At 30.0% G+C, this 24,270-nt stretch overlaps 1 protein-coding gene across 5 annotated transcripts in view; it reads right to left on the minus strand.

Annotated features, from left to right (window-relative positions):
* LOC123300967 (protein MTSS 1) overlaps positions 1-24,270 on the minus strand; it is a 141,835-nt gene that overhangs the window by 240 nt on the left and 117,325 nt on the right. Inside the window, exons 4-15 of one of the 5 annotated variants that reach the window (XM_044883661.1) lie at positions 9,131-9,215; positions 8,807-8,898; positions 8,475-8,737; positions 7,990-8,271; positions 6,241-6,339; positions 5,512-5,659; positions 5,260-5,447; positions 5,056-5,191; positions 4,331-4,624; positions 2,156-2,254; positions 1,053-1,510; positions 754-840 (exon numbers count right to left, since the gene is read on the minus strand). In XM_044883661.1, the coding sequence (XP_044739596.1) occupies positions 754-840; positions 1,053-1,510; positions 2,156-2,254; positions 4,331-4,624; positions 5,056-5,191; positions 5,260-5,447; positions 5,512-5,659; positions 6,241-6,339; positions 7,990-8,271; positions 8,475-8,737; positions 8,807-8,898; positions 9,131-9,215 (2,231 nt within the window). Of the gene's footprint in view, positions 1-492; positions 841-1,052; positions 1,511-2,155; positions 2,255-4,330; positions 4,625-5,055; positions 5,192-5,259; positions 5,448-5,511; positions 5,660-6,240; positions 6,340-7,989; positions 8,272-8,474; positions 8,738-8,806; positions 8,899-9,130; positions 9,216-24,270 lie in introns of all 5 variants that reach the window. The other 4 variants (XM_044883657.1, XM_044883659.1, XM_044883660.1 and 1 more) reach the window with 4 other exon arrangements.

Raw genomic sequence — 24,270 nt, forward strand, 5'->3', positions numbered from 1 at the left:
ATCATTCTCATTCGCAAAGTTCCCGATTTTCATTGAATTTCAAAAGGTACTATATAATATACAATCGCATAATTAACGCCTGAAACGATAACAGGAATGAATTTTCATATTTTCCATATACAGTAGTTCGAGTCTTTTAAATGTTAAAAGACTAAATCTTCAAACAAAATGAAAGGTTTAAAATTCCTTAAACTATGACTAAAAAAAATTTAATTATCATAAAATAGTGTGAAAATTGAAAAGCGACACAAAAAAATGTTTTAAAGCAACTTAAAAAGATGGAAATGCGAGACAAAACAAACAAAAAAACATGGAAAACAAAAAAGACAAAAACTTGGAGACATTACACAAAATTTCTAGGTTATTTGTTACAGTACTCGTTAATTAATCGAGGAAAATAATTCGGAAATTTTGTTTTATTGTCATCCAAATCTAACATGAAGAAAACGATAAAATGAAAAACTTTGTTATGTGAAACTAGCGAAAATGTACCTGCGCACGACTATTAATAAGCTGTCGAATTTTAAACGCTTTTTGTTGTGTTAATCCATGATTTTGTGCTAATTTTGCATTTAATGTATCTAAAAATCCTTGTGTGGCACCCACAGATGATTTAAGATGATGTGTTGTTGATATATTTGTATTTGGAAATTGTATTTGATCTTCCGAATGACGACGTGAATTACGTGGACTTAATGATGGCGCAAGTTTAGCACTAAGTGCAGCTATAAAACTTGATCCTACACCACTTACCACTGGTTGACGATCAGCACTTTGTGATCGTGTCGATGTTATTCGCCGTATTGCATTTGGACTACTATTTGGATTTATACGAATTACCTGTCACAAAAAAACTGAGTTAATAGTTTAAAACATAATCGGGCTTTCCAGATTTGAGACATTTATGGACCAAATAATTTAAATTTCGAATTTAATTTTACGAGGATGAAAGTATTATCTCTAACTGGTTAATTCAAGACTCTGAGTGTTCAGAGACCCTGGATTTTGAGAGCGGATGAATTCATTGATAAAATATTTAGAATTTTTCTTACCTGATTAGGTTGTGCATAAATACTATTGTGATGTACTTTAATTGGTTGCTGTGGCTGGAATGAACTAAATTGTGGAACATTTTGAGCTGGAATTGGTTGATTTGCTACTACTGGTGATTGCGGTTGCTGTTGTTGCTGTTGAATTTGAGAATTACGTCGTGTAGCACCAGGACTTGCTGGTGTATGTTTTAATTCAGTCAATGCTTTAACAGTTTCGGCAACATTTATACCAGGTCGTGATGGTGTTGATGCATTCGTAACGGCTGGTGGTGAACCAGCTGCACTGCCTTCTAACAAGAATGCTGGAGGCGGTGGTAAGTTTTCAAGGCTACCAACTGGTGATAATCGTGTTGTGGATGAAATTGACGATGTACGACGCACAGGCGGTGGTGGACGAATACCTTGAATTGAACCGCGACGAAGAAGTGTGTTACGAATTGTACTTGATGAATAGAGAGCTAAAAAAATTAATAATTTCATCAAATAAGTTTGACATCAATGTTTTAATTTTATGAATATTAAAATGAATGAAATTTAAAATCCAGTATATAATAAGTTTACAGTCTTATATATATGGTTCTAGTTAAGACAAAGTTTCGACTTAGGAAGTAAACCAAACTATCCCAATACTAATTAGTATTCAATTCAATAAACCTGATTAATTTCGTATTTTAAGGGAGTGGAAAAAATTATTTAGAGTCAGGCGCCTATTAAATTTTGGGCGCCCCTCAAATGTCCTCTGGAAGTCCAACATTTTGGAAATCACAGCCAAAAAATAATATCTAAATTTGATTTCAGCAATCAAAATTGGAGGAAAATGGAAACAAACTCTATTATGTACTGGATTTAAAAAAAAATTATTTATAGATGTAGATGATTTCTCTTCAAATACTCGCCTCGTTTAATACTCTCGAAATGCTGGAAATATTATTCCGATCGAGAAAAATAAAAATAAAAAACAAAATGTTTCTACTTACAACATAGAAAACGTAGAATTTTATTTATTGCCGTACATAAATTAGTATCAAAAATCAATCTACTACTCTACGACAATCACAATCATACAAATGTTATAAAGAACAATTTCCAAGAAAACAAATTACCTGACATTGAAAGTGGCCGTCGTCTTGGCATCGTCATGGTTGCAGTGATCACTTCAGTAGTATGTCGAGGTAGGGTGCAATACTTGTTATACGAATAATCTACATGATCAAACACAAACAAAAAAAAAACACACTAAAGCACATTACAAACAGAAATAAAAATTAAAAAACAGAAACAGAAACACAAATGCTTTTAATTGTAAACGTAATTTTTTATGGCATTACTGATTCGAGAACCAATTGTAGTGAACTCTCTCTGATAATAAGTTTTGGATGTAAATTAACTGATTTTATTGTGATTAAAGAGGCAAAGCTTGTGGCCCTCGAGGTCAGTCTAAATAACAAAATATATCACATAGAGAGTACCAAAACTATTGCCTTAAAAGAGCGAAGTGACAAAATTCGAAGAAGAAAGTTCCTTTTACATGGTTTTGCTGAAATTATTGGTTGGAAGATTTAAAACGAAGTACGTTTAGATCACAGAAAGGATAGCTTTCAAAGGATTTTTGTTAAAACCCAGTTTCCTCTTTAATCACGATAAAATAAAATACAAATCGGGAGAATTTACTACACTAGGCTTTTCTACTACATCCCAAGACAAACAAATGATGTTAAGATTATAGAATTCGCACGTTTAAATCTAGCGGTTCGTACTAAGCGAAGCGATTAACCTAAGTGAATTCGACGAAGGGATTTTCCTACTTGGGTCAGACATTTCAAAACCATTAATTTTTGTTGAAGAAAAATAATACTCGCGCAAGAAAGTGGATACCTTGAAGAATTAAGCACATTGGAAACTTGTACAAGAAAAAGTTTCCAAATATGTATTTAAAATTATTAAGATTAAGATATATTGCCATGAAATTGGAGGTCACACAAAAAAAAAAATGTAACTCGAATCGAATTAATATAATCTTAACAACAATGGTTTCGAATTAATGCAGTGTTTAGTAATTAAAATGTTTTCAAGCAAATAATCGAGTTAATGTTTTGAAATGTGAAAATTTGTATTTGAAAAGTATACTTTTTAGACTTTCAAAAAGCTACCTTAAGGATTGCAAGAATTTCCACAAAATTTTGTTTGTTTTTAATTTCAAAGATACTGTTTTGTTTAATTAAAAATTGAAAATATTACGTCTTAAGATTTCTTTATGAAAATCTTGAAATCTAGGAAATCTAGCTAGATACACACGTCTACATAATAATCAGAATCTAATGTTGGGTGACAAAAATAATGCTGTTAAGTTTTTTGTGCAAAACGTGAAGGTCTTAGACTCAATGAGAATTTTTCACGCAGTAAGATCGATCATTCTAAAAATTCATGCAGTGCTTAACACAATCATAATAGGTGATATTATTGTACCACCTTCATCGTGGTGTTGACCACCTTCACCGCCCCTAATTTATTAGGGGCGGTCCTAGTAAATTTTAAAGGCGGTGCGATATATCATGCTTATTTGAAAGAAAAAACTGACTGACTGTTTGATTAACGCACAGATGAAATCGCTGGGTCTAGAAGCATGTAATTTTGCACAAACGTTCCTTAAATGACATAAGTGTGCAAGGGATTTTTAGAAATTCATCCTCTAAGGGGTTGAAAGACTGTATGAAATTTCCTCAATTTTGGATTTAGAAATTCAAAACAAAAGTTTACTGTTTTACCGTCATCTTTTAAGTACATGTTAAAATTTAAGTTACCCAGCGAAGCAAGTTTTTTATAAATAAGCTGCTATCGTAAAGGGCGAATGTTGCATATATTATAATTATTAACAAATGAAACATAAAAAAATTTTTGGATTTTTAGCGCTTTGATTTTTTCTTTCTTATTACGCCAGGATTACCACTAGTATAATTAAATCACAAAATGAGTACGATTGTGGCGTGTTGTAATTAAGTAAGTTAAATGTCTCACTAGTGTTGACAGAAAAACCAAAAAACCCATGCAATGAACGAACGTGTCTATATAGAAACTAAAATTTTCTAACATATTCAAACTAAAAATACAGATAAAAAACATTCACATGAATATATTTCAAGAGTTTTTGTAAATAAAATAAACTTCTTTCTGAATGCTTCGAATTTTTAAAATGGACAATACAAAACTCTTCAAATATAAAATTATTTTAAGCGTAAAGTGATAAAATTAAAATGCGTCTTTTTCTTTTATTAGTTTACCTTCACCGGATACACCATTATCGTCAACTGGAAATGTTGTTTGACTTCCGTAGCCACTAGATGATTCTAAAGAGCTCTCACTTGTACTCCCATCCTTTTCGCCTTCTTGTGTTGCAGGTACAGCTGCTCCAGCAGGCGTCGATGTTTTACTATTTTCCACGGCTATTGTTGTAGTTGAATTCATTGTTGACGATGTACTGAATTCTGGCGGTGGTGGAGGTAGTAGTTCTTGAGCTTTATTTGCTGCTAAATTTGCTAAATCATGCATATTGACGTAAGTGGGTTGAGGCACATCTGCGAAAAATAAAATTCATTAGATTTTTACTACTATAATTTCTCTAAAAATATAATCTTAAAATTTCTAGTGCAATCCCTGGAGCACTAATTACGGGATTTTGGGAGAGAGAGAGTCCTACTCGACGTAACCGTCTCTTGACTTTCCAGTTCGGTTTTCTGAATCAGAGGATATCAGATGTCGTAGTTTATCATTCAATAATAATTTATTTATGTCGAAATCTTCTATTTGTACGTTAACATGATTTGTTTAGAGACGATTCACTGGATCTTATTGAAAAAGGAGTGTTTAAAATACGGATTGAATTCTTAAGAAGTTGTAGGTTAACCTCGGCGAGAGTCTTTCTAGATAAACCAAATTCAACAAAAATATTACATGAATACCAAAGAGTAGATCAATAACTTGGAATTTTTGAAAGTCAATAATTTACCTTTTGTAATATGAGCTGGCAGTGAGCTTGGTTTTGCAAATAATTTATGTTCTAAAAGACCAGTCGGTGGAAGAACACGAACACCTTGTGCAATACTTTTTGCAGGAACATTAGGCCGTTCCAAGGATGAACATCGCTAAAACAAAACAAAAAATTAATTAGAAATTTATTTTTGATACTTGAAATAATATTTATAAGACTTACAGTCGGTAATGGAGGACGAGCATAAATTGGCTGTTGTTTACTGTTAATCTGAGTTGTTGACCTGGAAGTTGTTGTATTACTTTGTAATGTTTGTCCACTTGTTGGACTTGCTGGTTGTGAATGACTCTGTTCAGGAGCTTGGAATGTATAAACAGTTAAACCGGGACGTTGATGTCCTTTTTCGTATGCTGAAAAAATAACAAATTGTTAGAATCTATTCTAAATCTACAAAATTAATTCAAAATTATTTACCAGACGAGATAGTATGTGGTCGATCATTAACTATTGCCGAAGCAGCCCGTTCGAATTGCATTGTTTCTTGTAAATTTGGCCATGTCGCTGTTGAATTTGGAAGTGCTGAATTCACTGTATGTTCACTGCATTCTGATATATTGGACACCTAAATATTCGAAAACATGTTTTAAAATAGGTATTCTATTTAGATTTGGTATTTTTACAATCTTTTTAATTAATAACAAGTCAATTTGGATGGGATTTTGAGATTTTGAAATCCAATTACTTTCATTGACTGAAATTTGGAAAAATACCCGTTTACTAATAAGGCAACTAGCTTTGAATAATACATTTATTTCGATACAAAATTAAAAGGCCAAGTTTAAAGCTGCTATACATGGTGTCCCGAAAATGTCGCATTAGAAAAGCAAAGGATTTTAGGGGATATAATTCTAAGAAGCATAATTTGACTCTCAAACTCAGCGTCAAGGGTCCGCATAATAATATATCTTAAATTTCTTCTTGAAATTTGACCCCGTAAATCACTCTGCGCTTGTAATAATTTAAACGAATGCTTAGGTATAAAGAAAAAAAACAAATGAAAGCTAAAAGATTTGAAAGATATAATTCCTAAGTTCATTCGAATTATCTTGGATAGAAAAAAAAAACATCGACTTGTAAAAAAAATAGAGTAAGGATAATAAAAAATAAAATAAAAATTTTGCATTTTCATGCATTAAGCATCACCTGTGAAGATCTTGGATACAAAGTATCCTGGGATGTAAACCCGGAATCACGACTGGACACGGAAGGTAGACGACCAGGAAGGAGACGTCCTACAGGATGCTGTTTCACAACATATAACAACACATACAAGCTACTACAAACACAAAAACAACTCTACCATATAAATTTTAAAAATATTTAAGGTATCTTAGTTGTTTTTTTTTTTTTTAAATTTGTTTTTTATCAAACAAATGGTGGATTGAATTTCAAATCAATTTGAAATGATTGATTAACGATTTTTCTCAAAATGTTTTAAGTTTTGTTGATTTTATTGTATACCTTAAATATTTTTATAAAAAAATAAATAAAAGAAAAAAAAAATTATATTTATATAATAAATATTTGGAGAAAATAGTTTTTCATTTACAAAAATGGTTTAAATATTTACAAAATTCAGTCTAAAAATCAGACAAATAAATATTGTCCAAAAAATTGCTTGAAATCGATTCGAGAAATTGTTTTTTGCATGGGATTCTGTATGATACCTCAAAAACTGTACTCCCAATCAGTAAATGAACCCGATTTTTGTATTTTTTGGCTCAACTTTTCTTAAGAGGCAACCCCCTTTAAAAAAATTGAAATCGAAATAATTTTATGTATCGGAATTTGATAAAATTCGGTCTATAGAGTAATTTGGATCCAAAAAATTCAAAAATCGTTTATTTCAGGATTGGTGGAGTATTTTTCATGGTATCATCCAAAATCTTATATGGAGCCCTAGTTTTTAGAACGATTTTGGGAGGTAATTCGACAATTATTTGTATAGTTGTCAAATGAACTAGATTATCTCGATTTTTAAATTTCCTGAATGAATAAGGTCGTAAACATTACGAATATCCAGTTCATTTGACTACTAGACAAATGTTTTTTAAGAAACAGTTTGAAATCGATCCGATAAATCGATTTTCGTATGGGATTATGGACCATATCCCATAAACTATGCATTAAATCATGAAATGAACCCAATTTTTGTATTTTTTTGGGGTCAAAATTACTTAATGTATTGAGTTTCATCAAAATTGGCAACAAAAAAGTTTTTTGAAATCGAATAAAAAACTGTTTCGGAATTTGATAAACCTCGGAATAAAAAGTGAAGAATTTGACGAGAAGAATCTATGGTACAGCCCAAAATCTTATATAAGACTCTATATTTTGAAAAAATTTTTGACGGTATCACGACAAAAGCATTTTACATGGTAAAAATAAAATTTACAAAAATGAGAACTAAAACTATCGCGCTATTTAAATTTGTAGCACAGTAGAAATAAAATTTTTACAATTAATTTAAAAAAAAAAGACTCTGGTACCTAAGTAGAATAAAAAAAAAAATTAGAAATAAAATTTGTGCAAGAGATAGGACATACTAAAAATCGTGCAAACATAAAAGGCAATATTTATTCCATTCTTTGGTCGCTAATGATTTTTGTTTTGAATTTGAAGATCTTTGAAGAATCTCTAGATATTTAAGGCCTGATTTAGACTGTAAAATATATCGAAAATTAGGACTCAAATCGAAATTTGATAAAGTGCTTTTTCGATGAACTTCTTAAGCTTATTCAAGAAGTGCAAGGTTCTACAGTCAATTATAGAACAGTTAGTATATTGTAAGAAATATTTTACAGTCTGAATCAGGTTTATAAACATTGACATTACCAACATTTAGAAAAATTTTGTGAATCCATTGATTATTTAAAATGTTAAGCAATATACCTGTGACAAAGATCGATGAGATTTTGAGCTACCACTTGATGAACTATTCAACGAGCTGATGCTACACATACTAGATTTTCGTGAGCCTAACGAACTAGGTGATGATGGTGGTGTATGTCGGAATGTCCAAGTTCCATCTGGGTTATGATTCTGTCCACGTGTATCAATTATAACTTGTTCACTTGCTGGAGGTACACTGTATGGATCGGTTGTATGCTTTTCTAGTGCTTCCACAGCATCTTGTAAATGTGTTAATTCGGATAACATAGCTACTTCTTCGTCCTAGAAAATATAATTTTATTATTTTAATTGTTGAATTCGCATTTTGTTCGGCATAGTCCAAAATTCAACAAGAAACTTTATATTTATGACAGATTTGAAGCGGTATCTAAGTACCCTGTATATGATACAGTTATGTTATACAAATTGCCTATATAAAAAAATAAATTAATTTATATAATATTCAGAAAAAAATTACTACTTACAACAACTGGTTTCAAGAATCCAACAAATAAACAAAATCGACTACGTTCTTCAACTAATGCGGCACGTACTGCACGTTTTTCCGTTTCCTCTAATAATTGTCTACGTTCAGTAACATCTTGTAACGAACATTCAACACGTCGTTGTAAATCTGGTGTTGGATTACTTTTTAAACTACCTGTAACACTTTTTCGGGCTGCTTTCTTTTGTAAACGTAATGTATCCGTGGAACGTTTTTTCAATTCGGCTCGGGCTCGTTTGTAATCTGTAAAAATTAACTCGGATAATTTTGGAGATGATTCGTATTTGGAAATTTTTGTTGCAAGTTGCTTACCTTTTGCATGTTCCTTATCTAAATTAACAACAGCTTTTTTCCAATCTTCTAATTTTTCTTGTAAAGGTACCACTAAACAATCCATGATAGCGCTAAAAATATAAGGCAAAAATTTAATAATTAACCTAAGAATTAGTTTTCAGAGAATGAAGCTGATTTTTCTAGATCAGGAGAATTCAAATGAAATTTTTTTTTAAATTTGAATTGGAAGATAATTTGAAAGCGGATGTTTATTTTATGAACAAATCAACAAATTTGTATTCTGATTTTAATTTCGATTTTGGGTAAACTTGAGAATTAAAGAGATGCAAAGTTTTTAAATACCTTGTAAATGTCTTCATACGAGCTTCAACTGCTTTATGTCGTAAACAAATCCGGGTTAAAGCTGTTCCAATTTCTTTGGTTGCACCTAAAACAAAATTAAAAAAAAAAAATTAATAATTAATGATAGGTAATTGATTTTTCATAAATAATTATGTGGTTTCAATAAATTTTTACCAAAAAAGCCGGTAAAATATTATTATAATTGAAAATTGAAAATCGTGGTTTCAATAACCACCCGGTGTTCAAAAAGTTGCTAAATATGTATGTCATAAACGAAGGATTTTACAAAAAATAGTTTTGATGTCTTTTGAAAGATTTTTTTCGAACGAAAAGATACGTCAAACAATTCATTAACCTTTTAACCCATGAAAGATAACTTGTTTTATTAATAATAATAGGGCCTCCCATTTTTTTATCGAGGTGATGTAAACTATGGAAAAATCTGGGAAAGATGTGGATCACTTAAAAATGTCGGGTTTATTTGAAGATCTAAAAATTTTTTCGTCTCGTGTAACATATCAAAATAACAACATTTTTGGAGGTTACATAAGAATATGCGCATGACTGAATTAAATTAAAATTTTTTGAATTCTGTGTATAGATATATCGAAAAAGTTTCATGTAATGGCATGAATTTCTAATTATTGTACAGGATTGAAAATCAAATTTAATTAAAAAATTCATCAATTTTAATTAGTTATAAAACTTGTCATGCATATGATATTGTGTGATATTATTAAAAGTTTGTTCAGGAAACTATCATTAAAATTTATTATTGTTAAATATTATTATTTCCATTTTAAAATATATAAAACTTGTGTAGGATAGGCAACTTGTATAGCATTTCGATAATTATATAGCATATACAATTCTAAAAAAAGAAAAAGGAATTTATTCATTCTGCTACTAAATTTTTTTTAAAGAAATAAATAAATAAAAGTTGAAAAATGATTTTTTTTTATTAAATAATTTTCAACACTTTATTTTCTATCAGTGATGCGTAGTTTGAATTCAATCCGACGTTTTGTAGTGGGTGAAAATCCCGTTCAAAGATTCCGTTGCTAAAAGGGCTTTTCATTTACAAAATGATTCTTTTTTGTTTCGGACTGTTTTCAATCAAGTAAAGATGTATCTTATATCTCCTATTCTTGTTATTAAGCGCTGCTTGAAAAAGATAAAATATATTTAACTTTCTTAGGTTGAATAGTTTTTTGACAACTGTTCGAAACAAAAGCAAATCAATGAAAAGGTCTATAAAAGCGTGTTAATAAGAAGTTCAGTAAATTAATATCTCTATTTCAATTATTAAAAAGCCGTTTAGGTGACATAACTATATTTCACATTTCAATAAAATCGATTTAAAATTATTTTATTTTCGAAACATATCGTACGTCGATTTAAAAATCATTTGAAATTATTTAAATCGAGATATCTGGTTTATACATTTACCATATGCGTATAGTCAGTCATTTTTTTTTCTGTATATAAATGAAACATCAACCCCAGAGAATATTATACAATATATTTATACATAATTTTTTATTTCAATTCATGATAGGTTCCGTAGGCATTGTAAAAATGTAAACTTTCGAACATTTTATAACATTTATACCTTAGGGATTAAATTAAACGTTACTGGCATCTTTCATTGATGTGAAAAAGTTAAATACATTGTTATGAATTAACATAGATTTAATAAAAATTATTCTCATACTGTATGAAATTTTAGAATTTCGATAATTTTTAACTCCTAGGAGGATGAAAAGTTTTCGAAACATAGGCTATCAGGTTATACAGATTCCTAGTATCTAGATGTATCGGTGGCATCTTGATCACAATATCATCTTACGATCAATAAAATACCTTTTTACTCGAGTGCAGATCTGATTTATGTATGTATGCATGCATGTGCGTTCCTAAATGGCACAATAGAGACCAAATGTGTTGGCCGATTTTGATGATTCTAACGTCAATCGATTAATTTTAATCTTGAGGGGGTCACTGAAGATATGGCAGTAATGAAAATTTAATATGGCTCCCCTCAGACGCCATATTGTGATGAAGAAAAAAAATGAAAGTCGACGAACTATGTTAAGTGGGGTATCATTGAAAAGCTATTAAATATAGACAAATCATGAAAATCAGCTTACGCATTTGGTTTCTAGGGCGCCACAAAGGACCAATCATACATACATAGGCTAAAAATGAAAGTTAGATATTGAAAATTATATTTTTGGAGGATAATCATAATAATTGAGATAAAGATGCTTGCCAATTGGTTTTCATGATTCCTAGGGTATTAAAAAAACAGGAAATTTAATATGAATGGCGTTTTCTCATAAAAATCCTAAAAATACATGGCCTAATCTCAAAATATCTGCATTTTGTAATTTTTCAAAATTGCTACAATTAACATATTGTCCACAATTTTGTCTGCCATGTGAATCGAGCATCTTACATGTTTCAAGTGTTCATGTTCCTAAATTCAGATTTTTTGTGCAAACTTGAAAAGTTGACCCTTTACCACTTAAGCTAGTACGACTACCAAGGCAATTTTAGATTTGGCGTTGGAATTATATTTGTACCTTATTTTCAACTTTGTTGATGAATTTTGTTATAATTTCATGAATGTAGGCGAAAAATAAGTCAACCCCCCTCCTATAATTATCAGAATTTTAGACTTCAGAGTCCAACTTCATATAAAAAAATCAAGCTTTTTATTTAAAATTGCCTTGGTGCTCGTACATCCGTAATTGCGGATAACTTTTAAAATTGATCGTTCTTAACTTACTTATGAGTACCGGTCTGTTAGAGAAGGGGAACCTTTGGACAACTAATTCCCTATTTAGCAGGCGAACATCCCAAACTACCTTCTTTTTTTTACATTACTGGTCCCGGGGTGTAATCTTGAATAAAATTGAGAATTAAATAATATGGAACTATCTTTAACACAATGGTACGGAATCATTTATCCTTCAGACATATATGTTTCGACGGATAAGAGTAATACACACTTATCCAATTGTATATTTTTTATTTTTTTATTACTGGAATTGATCTGTTGTCGATGACTTTTCTATGGCTTGACTTCTACTGTTGACTAGCACTAGGTACTGACAAGATCGTAAAGATCATATTCTTCAATCTTCAGTCATATTGTTAACGATATAATATATGGAAAGAGATGTTTTTCAAGTCTTTCTAAAACTTATTATGATTATATTTATTTTTTTTATGTATACAAAACAGCTACTTAAAAAAAAAAAATTGGATGTATGGTTTATGTATTTCGACAACGATAATGGTTCCCGTTACGTTATTATTGTATGATGTGCTACTCAAAAATAACGCTATAAAATTGTTTACAAAAACAAATTTAATTTTTTTTGATCTCGAAATACAGAGTGATTCAGTTAAGCTTCAGCTTAAGTACATACTTAGCCAACAAAATCCACATTCAGGGAGGGAATCAGCTGTCCTGACACCCATTTATTCTATTTTCGGTGGGCCAGGAGTGATATATTTGATAGTCATTTCAAAAATGGTTGGAAATTTGAGAGCCTGCTTGTAATGACAATAGGTTGCGCCATTTCTTTCTAAGTCTCTGGCTAAGAAAATTTTCATAGCAGAAAAAGCTATTAAGCCTCACTTGACAACAACAACCCTCTCAAATTTTCAAGAATTTATATTCTAGTAGAATTCGAAAATATGCTACGAAATTTAATGAAAGCGATAACATTAATTTTCCAACGTGTTTTTTTTGTCTCGAAACCAAAATCTATGTACAATTTTAATTGATAAGTTTTCTCAACTTATTTGAAAATTCTAGACAACACCATTAATATTAAAATTAAGCCCAAAAGCTCATGAAGATTTTCTCCAACTGTATATTTGATTGAGGGCTCTTGATTTTTTGCTTTATATGGTAATAAAAAAAAATATAAACAGGTAAATATTTTATTTATGTATAAACAGGAATTACGGTGTTCGATAGAAGATTGATTGGGTTGTGATCAACGGGCGAACACCGCACCGTCATCCGGCTATTGTAACAACATATATACTTCCATTAAAATGCAATCAAAATCTAATCTAATATATTCCAAATAAAATTTATATAATTAGTAATAATTCTGATTAATGTTTACGAAAAAAATCATTTTATTTGTCAAAAAAGGTAAGTAACAAGCGGTAGCGAATGTAACCTTTAAAGATCAAACCAATAACTTCTTGACAATAGGGAATCGGACAAAATTTTTTTTATCCCTTCAGATGAAGAATTCTCACTTTACGAATATAAAAGTGAAGTTGGTTTTTAAAAATCTTTACTAGTATGCAAGATATGAACGTTTAAAATTCCTAATTAAACAAAGATACCCATTAGTGACGTCATACGTGGGTATCGCCATAGAGATTACATATAAAACTTTGTTTTGCTAAAAAGAAATGGACAACCTTTGAATGCAATCTTTGATAACATACAACTTTTTCGTTTTTTAATCAATTTTAATTTCATGGCCAATTCGACATCAGCTGATTATCCTCTATTTCTAGATTAGAATCCGGTAGGAATTACAGGATTTATATATAACCTTTTTACATCTACATGATGGATATTTCCTGTAACTAGTCTTGCCTTGAGAATGAGATTAAGTATCCATATGATAAAATCAATTTGCGTGTAAAATTTCAATTTCCTAGGTTTTAGAGTAAGAGGATATTAAACACCGGACGTTCAGGATATAATAAGGTGATGTTTAAATAATAATAAGCTACTTAGAATAAATTAATAAGTACGAAAGATAATTTTGTATACAAATATTTATATTTAATAAGATACAAGTTTGAAAACAATGTCGAAAGTACATTGTATTCTGTGCTTGGTAATGGTATATATTCATCTATCACCAGGTCTCTTTGACGATGATGCAAGGTGAAGACAAATTCATCAAACCGACATTATATATGCTATGTATATTATTATATAAATTCGTACGTCTAGGGCCTAGCTACATTTTGTAAACTCATTTGATTACGGACAAAATTTTGAGAGGTTTTGTTAAAAATTTGTATGACCTGACAGATTCAAGACTACAAGAATTAATGAATTCCTGGTGAATCTATTCATCTTTTAGAAAAATATTTCAAACAAAAATTGTTGATTTTTTTACAAGCTTTTCGGCGGTGATGAATTCTGGAGGAGTCTATTCAGTTTCCGAAAAGATGTTTCAAACAAAAATTGTTTGTTTTCTTACAAGGTGATTTTTAGCTTAAGGTAGTTCTTTTTTTACGCACAGTCCTGCCAAAAATTATTAGCTTATTAACCATGGCTATACATATTATTTACATAACTATAGGTTAGAACCAAGTTTTCTACTGTCACTGTATCTCTACACATACTGTCTCACACAATACTAGGAATGAATACACATATATATTATTATACTCCCTTCCATTAAAAATAATTCTCTAAATGTAATACTTAAGGATGTACGAGTTCTTATTTTTCGTCTACATTCATGAAGTTATAACAAATTTCATCATCAAAATTGAAAATAAGGTACAAAGTCTAAACTTGCCTTGGTGTTCGTACTACCTTAACAAAATCTCTTGCTTAAAAGTAACCTGGCTTTAGAACTATTTTGCTGTATGTAGAAGTAAGACCACCAAGTTTATTTATCATCAAAAAGGTTTTTTATTTATTATTAATTAAAACAGATGATGATGCTGAAAACAATGGTTGTTGACATATGCGAGCTGTGAGGATTGAGGACTGAGAGGAGTGCATATCGTCAACCAAGAAGCATTCAAATAAACAACAACAACTGTGTTGAGAGTCTGATGACTCTTCTTGTTTGGTGTTTTACAGTGTTTGTGTATATGCTTCCTCTATATATGGGTTTATTATGATGATACTACCTTCACTTCCATATTTATTTGTCCATTTTACATTTCAACGAATTGAAGTTACAATATTTTGGAACTCCGCCGGTTTTCCACTAAACGGGCAAACAAAAACTAGCCTGAAACTCGAGTCGAAAAAAACAAAGCTGCAACTAATTACAATTTTTTTGGAAACTGGCAATGTATTAGCCAATAGCTAGTACAGTTTGAGTTTTGTTTTTGTTGCAGTTTGAGTTTGGTTTTTGTTTGCCTGTTTAGTTCAAAACCGGCATAAGTTTAGAATTCTCCGAGGGGACGTTTAAATTGTTTATAACAACCGGATAAATCAAATCAAGGAGGATATACCCTTTCTGTTAGTTTATTCTCACTTATTTTAGAATGATTGAGGGTCCAATGACTTGCCAATTAGATGATATGCGGAGCTATGCCAATTCTTACCACTTAGCGGAAAATTTGAGTTGCTTTAGGACTTTAAGCAAAATATAGTACATTTCTTGCATGGAAGGAAGTTGCTGTGATATATTTTCACAGTACACATTTTATTACAATATTATGATGTATTAATAAATATGTAGCTCTGATGACTGGTTTACGTTACGTTAACATTACGTGGTGGAAGTTGCTTTGTTGTACCTTTAAAAAGACCTTTAAGTAACTATCTTGTTGATAAATAAGTTGACTTGACTTGCCTCTCTAGTTGTCGACATCAACATCAACTTGTACATATATGGATTGGTAGTGAGTGCTCTGTGCTTACTCAGTGCTTGTTGGTTAGACATTGAGGAGGCCTTATAAATGTTTTATTGCATGCTGCATATAATCGAAGAAATCAGGCATTTGACCCAGGAATCAACTCCACGTGAAAAGGTTTCTATGGGAGTCGGTAGAATTTGTTCTATGTGTACCTTATTTTCCTTTGATGATGAAATTTGTTACTTCATGAATGTAGACGAAAAATAAGAATAAAATTTTTCGATATCTGCCTTGGTTTTCGATATCGAAAGCTAAATAATTAAACAAATTTTTCAATTCTCAATATTTAGAAAATTACTCCAGATATCTAAAAATTTTCATATTCGCATGAACATAATTTTGTTCAGTACACTTAGAAAAATATTTTCTACCAACTCTCAAAAAAATCTACTAGCGCGGAGTTGATTCCTGGGTAAGATTGTTTTTTCGGTTTTATTTCTTCGATTAATATTGCATATTGTACGTTTGCAGATATGTATACATTTTCTCTTTTTATTATCAACGGGTAAAGAGAATTTGTTGTAAATTTAATGAAGGAAATTTCTATAAAAGTATAAAAAAATTTTCCTCTCTAAGGAATTAAAACAGACTTAACTATACTTGACGAAAAAAAAAAGGTATATTTCATATTATCCGTGCAAATTACTTTGAGCTTAAGGCATTGGTGATACCAAAAATCTGTCTGATATAATTGAGATAAGAAATAAAAAGATCGGTTTTTTAATGACAAGGCCATGAAAGAAAATGCAGTTATTGACGTTTTTATCAATGAACCGATGATGTTGTAAAAATTTTCTACAAATTGTTCATGAAAATTATCGCCAAACGTTTTTTCTGGCCATAGTCTTAGTTCAATTCGATTAGTAGTTTAAAGGTCAAGTTCGTTAATCAGTGGCACACATACTTGGCACTTTAACAGAATATGAGATATCAAAAAACATGCCAGGACTTTTTTACGAAGTAAAGAAAGATCAGTTTATAACTCTATAAGAAATTTAGAGTTAGGTAAGCTTGCATAGTAACTGCAGTTATAAAAAAATTAAAAAAAAAAGAGTAATAAATTGCTGTAAAGAATCTTCAAGTAACATTAGTTCTTTCAAAGTTCAAATTTAACAAATAATTACATTTTTTTTTTAAATGTAATTGTTTAGTTCAATGCCAACATTTTATGTGTAATTACACTTCCAAGTAACCAGTTGTCACAAAAGTACATCATCGTCGTAACATGAAATGTATTCTAGTAATATGAGAAGTTTTTTGTTTAATTTTATGATCAGACGAAGATTTATGATAAATAAACACCTAATTATTTTCAAATTTAGGTCTGTTTTACTCTATTTTAAATAGTTTGAAGTTTTGATATACAGTAATTTTTGGGTCAAAATCGTATTTGTTAGATCCACTTTATTTTATATACTAGCAAGCAACCAACTTGTCCCGAATTCACTTCAAATTTAATTTTTTCTCTTAAAGAAGTCAGTTGTAATAAATTTTGGTGGAAGCGCAAGTAAATGGTTAGTATGCACTAGGATTCATATATTTACTAATTTAACTGCGTTTCCACCATTAATTTAACCCTTCGGTTAAACGCTTAAACGATTTCGTCGAAATTTGGAAGAAAAATGGCTTGTATTCTGAAGAAAGGCAAAAGCTAGTGATAAGCGAAATCAAGATCATAGTTATCTTGATCTCGGTATTGGTCTTAACGATTGTATCTTGATATTGGTCTTGCATTATTAATTTTAGTCATGATCTTTGTCTTGCAAAATTATATCTTGGTCTTGCAGGGTTGAGTACTGATCTTGATCTTGCAAAAATTATCTCAATCATGGTCTTGATCAATCGAGTCTTGTTTATGATTACATGTTGGTGTTATAAAAATAAACCTATTATTCTCGTTCCTCAGTTAATAGTTCTCTAAGGGATTCTCTAAGGGGTTCATTAGTTATTTGCAACAATAATTTTGATAAAAATCTTGTTATGAGTCTTAGTCTTGCAGAGTTAGGTCATGGTCTTGCAGAATTGGGTTTTGATCTTAATTCATTTAGATAGGGTCTTGGTATTAGTTTAGTCGAAGTGATACTCTTGATCTTGAAAGATTTTGAAGACGGAGACTAAGTGATACTCTTGATCTTGAAAGATTTTCAAGACTGAGATCAATTTTGCTCAGCTCTAGCAAAGGCTACTTTTTATAATAAAAGCGATATTGAAACTTTTTATCGAACAAAAGGTATTGGAGCATAAAATAAAAACAGATTTTTACAATAAATTTTTAAGAGAGCTGTTGTTTGAGTTAAGAGTCCAGTTTGCTGCAGTCCAGATGTTTTATGTAATAAAATGTATTATTATGATTATTGACTGGTTTTATATAAAAATTATAAAAATGTTTTATTTTTTATTATTAAAAGGAAACTCGTTCTGTAATTATTATCAATAAAACATTGGATTGGATGGAATTGTTCATGTACTTTTATATAACTTGAGCTGTTGAGTTTTATAATTATTATTAACCTAAGTGGTTTTTTATACCGAAATTCTTAGAAATGTATCGGGAAATGATCAGATTTTTTTAAAGTTAACACGCTGTAGACAACTGCTTTTTTAAGGTCACATATATTCGAATTCACGAGTTTTAAAAAAGAGATAAACAAGAAAAAAAAACTGAGTTAATTGTTGAAATACCATGCATAGAAATAGTGGATTACTCTATCACATTACACATATATAACTGATATCCCCATATAATACATACTATACAATTTACGCCTAATTTGCGTCCTTACGGGTAAACAGTGATGTTTACGAAAAAAGGTTTCAAACAAAAGTTGGTTATTTTTTATAAGGAATATTTTTTACATTTAAACTTTTGTTCTATCTTTAACAGTTTACAAGATGGGTCCTACGGGCCCAAAACCCAATTGATCTATGTTGCTCATTTACGAACTCGACATCACTTTTTACGTCCTGTGTACGTTGTAATTTCAGATTGATATACTTTTTCGTTTTTGAGTTATCGTGTTGACAGACAGACAACCAGAAATGGACTAATTAGGTGATTTTATAAACACCCATACCAAAATTTTGTTCATAGCATCAATATTTTTAAGCGTTCAAACTTGAGACTAAACTTAGTTTACCATGTATATTACATATATGCATGGTATAAAAATTAAGAGTCTACAAAAGTATATGTTCAATTGAATTCAATTTATTCATTGTGCCCGGCTAATTAAGGTTGTATGAGCACGGTAATGGGGACACAAATTTAAAAAAATATATATTTTCAATTTGGATGGTGAATTATGTTATCACTTGACAATATAAGATGAAAAGTAAGAAGAGTAATTTTCAAAATATCGAAAATTGAAAATTTTGTTCAATTATTTACTTTTCGATATTACGAAAATCAAGGCCGATATCAAAAGATTTTATTATTATTTTTCGTCTACATTCCTGAAGTTATAACAAAATTCATCATCAAAGTTGAAAATAAGGTACAAATAATTTCAACCTTCTTCAAGTCTAAACTTTCCTTGCCGCTTGAACTACCTTAAACATAAAAACTTCAATAACTTCATGCCGAAAGAAAATATTAAATAATTTGTTTGTGTACAAACAACTAAAGAGAAGAAAAAAACCTCACTTTAGGATTGAATGTAGAAAATAATTTATTTGAACATTTTTTTTTCTGTCTTCAGTAACACAATAATTGCTCGTTTGCATGCTATAAATACATCTATTTTATAATCTTTTGTGTAATGTAATTTAAACAAGTTAAATATATGATTCGAAGAGAAAGGGAAGGTGGGTGCACTTCGATATGCCACATGGTACCCCTTGTTACTCGAACTTTTTTTTTGGGGGTGTTTATCGTAATAATTATGTTTGTATAAGATTTATTCTTGTAGAATAGGTGTCCATCAGCATGTGTTGTTAGACATTGTTAAAGGACCCCAAAATATTTTTCGGGTCGTTCTGATCAAAAGTTTTCATGCCCACAAAATTTTTTAACGGTTAGTTTTAGAGCCACGAGCAATCAAATATACACATTATAGTTATACAGCCCGTAGATCGAAAACAACTAGTTAAAAAGTTTTGTGGCCATGACAGTTTTTGATCAGAACAATCTGAATAACATTTTTGGGTGGGTAAAAAAAGTTACACAGAAAGCCATTTTCCTATCTAATCTTGCGGGGTCCCTTTGTGCCGTTGATTAATTCAACTCTAGAAATTTTGTGGCTAGACCTAAAACTTTTTCCCTCTACGAAACTTCTCGTATGTTTGACATTCTCTTTCACGGGGCCCTGCAAATTTCTATTCTTTGGGCAAGCCTAAAATTAATGGGTATTCTGTTTTTTATTAAAAATAGTTGGTACAATAACAGTAATTGCAAGATAACACAGAAATATTTTTAAAAATTAGTTAGCGTGTTAGAAATTATTCGAAAAAAGTTCATTGCTCTTTACATAAACAAAGATAAAACGTAAACAACCTTAATATAAATGGTTTTGAATGTTCGATGGCTTGTTTCTTCTGTTCACCAAATATGTCTCATTGTAAGACGTAAGTAATTGAAATTGTTGGGAAAAAATGGTAAATTTTACCTTTTTTGATGTTTAATTTTCCTTTGTTAAGGTTCATAGTTGTTAAGATACCTTTGGAAGTATTATTCGGAATAAATTTTAGAAAGCAAAAATGTTTCCACTAGCTTTACAGTGCTCTTAAAACGTAATAGCTATTATGGTATAAATATTGAAGACAACCATTTTGTTTTGTTTTACCATTTTAAGGTCTGGGCAAAACATGTAAAAAACTAGAGAAATTTATAAACTTTAATAAAAATCAAACGTTTTTCATTAAATTTTCACAAAGAATTGCGAAAGTTGAATTTATTTAAAGTTCGAATTTTCGGGACTGATTTTATTTGCTGGCTTGTTTTCATGAAAATACGAGATCATTGATAATTACCCAATATGTTCACATGTCCGTGGATACAGTGGCGTAAAGGTTGTTAAGTCCACCGTTGAAAACGACAGTAAATTAATTTTGCCACAAACTAGGTTAGAGTTTTCAAACAACCTTCCTTTTCTCATAAAAAATAACTTCAGTGAAATACTGTAACCTCTTTTAATAAAAAAAATGATATTAAATTTGATCGATTTGAGTGACTTGATTGACTGACATATACCTTATTACAAATTACATTTTACAAATAATAATTCTAACTAACATATAAAATAAAAAAAGTTTGTTTTATACATAAACTCTCCAATTATTATTATTGCTTCCTCGATTCAATGTTCAAACATACATCAAATGTAAATACATTATAATATAATGTAAAAGTTTTTTGTAATAACTTTTATTAATAATACATACCTTCCTAAAGTACTAGAATGTACGTACGTAAATGGTATAAAACTAATATCAACTTCGAGTAAAGTTTAAATAATTTTATTAAAAAAAATTAATAATAGTGATGGTATCTTTTGTGATATTCTTCTTTTATAGTCTTTGATCTCAATTTTATTAATATAGAATGTAACGCGGGTTTATTTTTATAGGTTACCAACTTTAAAAAGAAAAAAAAAGTAATGCCGTGGAACACCGGGTATGAACTATGTTACTTTCGATATAAGTTATGTATTATTGAATAACTAACACAATGAAAAAATGGTAATAAAATTGTATTTAATAATTTTTTCCCTGGTTTCGTTTATCAAGTTAAGAAAATAGGACATTTTCCTATTAATAATTATTATAGGCTAGAGTGGCTGACCTGGGGTGGGACACACTTAGATCATAGGGTCCGTTGTGATACTGAAAAAGGGTTGGCCCATCCTCGGCCACTACTCCATGAACCATTTGGAGCTGTTTAAGAACAGCAGGCGAGCTTTGTCTTCGACGGACTCCAGGTCGGAGAGGTCGTCAAAGAGAGGCTGGCTCAAGTCCATCATGGCAACAGCTAAGCAGTGACAGAGAAGATGAGACATGTCGTCAAAGAGAGGCTGGCTCAAGTAAGTCCATCTCCTCATGACAGAGAAGATGAGACATTCTATTCTAATCCTCACCACTGTGACAGCTCCTGCAGTAGCCGTGATACACTGTCAGGCCCAGGCGTTCAATTATTATTATAAAAACATAAAGAAATCAATTTTATGATCATGTCTTTAAAATTTCATATAAAAAACTGTCTATGAACAACAATCAGAAATTCCCAACGATCAGAATCAATTAATTGTTAAACTTTAATCATTATTATATGTACAAATTAGAGTACACCGAAACAAGCATTCTCATTTGATGAACGTGCATCCACAAATGAGTTCCTTCAGAGATATACTTGCGTTCAAAAAAAATGCGATATTATCTATATACCAGATATATTTGGTGGTTGGCATAAATATTCTGTATCATAAATTTTGAGACACCCAATATAAAAAATATCTATTTGTACATATAAATATGTAAAATAAATTTAATGATGATTTTAATTAACGGAAAAGAAAGAAGTTTAATATTTTAATTAATCAATTTTCTAGATGTAATATAGATGATCATATTTATTTATAAAAAGTTATATATAGTAGCTATTTCATGAGCGTAGTTATTGGAATTCGGGAAGGTTTAATAATCAAAATAGAAATGTGAAATTCGAAAAGTTGTGTTTCAATCGCTTCTTCTTCATGAATTTATTCTTTATACTAATTGGATCAAAATTTTTGGCAATGGAAAAAATTATTGCTAAATTCTATTATTGGTATAAAACCAATACCTTATTCCGTTAAGAGAAAATTAGCTTAGAAAGTTATAATTTGATCGTTTAATTTTTATTTTGGAGACAAATATTAAATAGAAAAAGAATGGATATGTATTTGAATTCAAAAATATTGTTTGGATTTAAGTCAAAGTTTTTGGCGGTAGCTACGATCATGATAGGCCTCAATTATAATCTTCGCTTACACAATATAACTGCATTTTTTTAAAAATAAAAATGTATAAATAACTTAATTAATTTCAATTATTCATTAAAAAAAATAATTTAATTATTATATTAAAGGCATAATTATCAATGTTAATTATAATTTAGATTGGGTAAGTACTATTCTGAGCAATAAAAATTGAACTAATCTGAATTAATTCTTGATAATTATTTCCAAATAATCATTAAATTTAACAATTTTGATGAACTAAATATGTAATTTGGTCGTCAAATTGACTGTTTTCGTGTTTTCGATCGCAGAACATGCGTTTCTTTAAGGATAGCATAATTGCTGTATGTAAAGTCAATGTCTTCCTTTCAAAATTGCTCAAACAAGACAGCTGTTCTACAGCAAACCTTAGCAAACAAGCAAACAGCATTTATGGGAATTTTGAACTTTAAGAATAAGATAACTTGCAGTTGAAATTATCTTTTTGATTTCATATTATATTTGCAGAAAAGAAATGATAAATAAATGGTGGAAGCACAATTAAATTATACATTATATCAATTCTTCACATGTATCAGATATTTATCTGCGTTTCCACCATATTTTTAAATTTAAATTTAATTTTGAATTTTACTTAACGAAGCCACACATTCCTTGAAAAATGGTGAAGGCTTCTTGTCACCATGTTGGTGACAAGCTAACTGCACACAAGTTTGACATATTGATTAATAACTTTCTATAAATGGTTGCAATAATTTTCAAAGTTCAATGAACTTAAAGAATTATGAGTTATTGTAAATGTATGTTTTTCAACTTCACAAAATATTTTTAGCATAATTAGCATAATTTTATAGTTTTCACAGGAAAAACAACCCAAAAATGTTCTATCTGAATGCGCATATATTTAAATTTAGTACTATTTTGGAAAATTACCAAAATATATTTTTACAGGAAGTTGCGTAAAACGTGAGATGAACAAACATGATTTCTTATATTTAAATTTTATATAATTCGAGTAACCGAAAATATTGAAATGGATTTGAAATGCTAACTTAGAAACAAGACTCAACAAGCCATGATTGTGGGACCAGGCTGAGATAATGGGCTTCAAATGAAAAATTTTCACTTCACGAATGGAAAAATGAGGTTGGTTTTTGAAAATCTTTAGAAATACGAACGTTTAAAACTCCTATTTAAACAAGGAGAAAAATATCGACTAGTGATATCATTGCACGGTATCGCCATACAAATTACATATAAAACTTTGTTTTTCAAAACAGAGACAGACAACGATCTTTGAATGGTTAGAACTTATTCATTTTTTAATCAATTTTAATTTAACTTTCAAATTTTGTTATGGTATCAAGTCTACTTTTACAATTGTATGGGTAATGTGGCAAATTCTACATCAGGAAACTACCCTGTTACTCATCGAAACTTTGTGACGAGGCCATTGTACAAAAATTAGCTCACAATTAAAGCAATTCCCTGTATGTTATTATCAATTTACAATTTAGGCATAACGCGTGGCTATTGTAATATGGATAAAAT

The sequence above is a fragment of the Chrysoperla carnea genome, chromosome 5 (assembly GCF_905475395.1).
Source record: "Chrysoperla carnea chromosome 5, inChrCarn1.1, whole genome shotgun sequence".
In the NCBI taxonomy this organism is placed as follows: Eukaryota; Metazoa; Arthropoda; class Insecta; order Neuroptera; family Chrysopidae; genus Chrysoperla; species Chrysoperla carnea.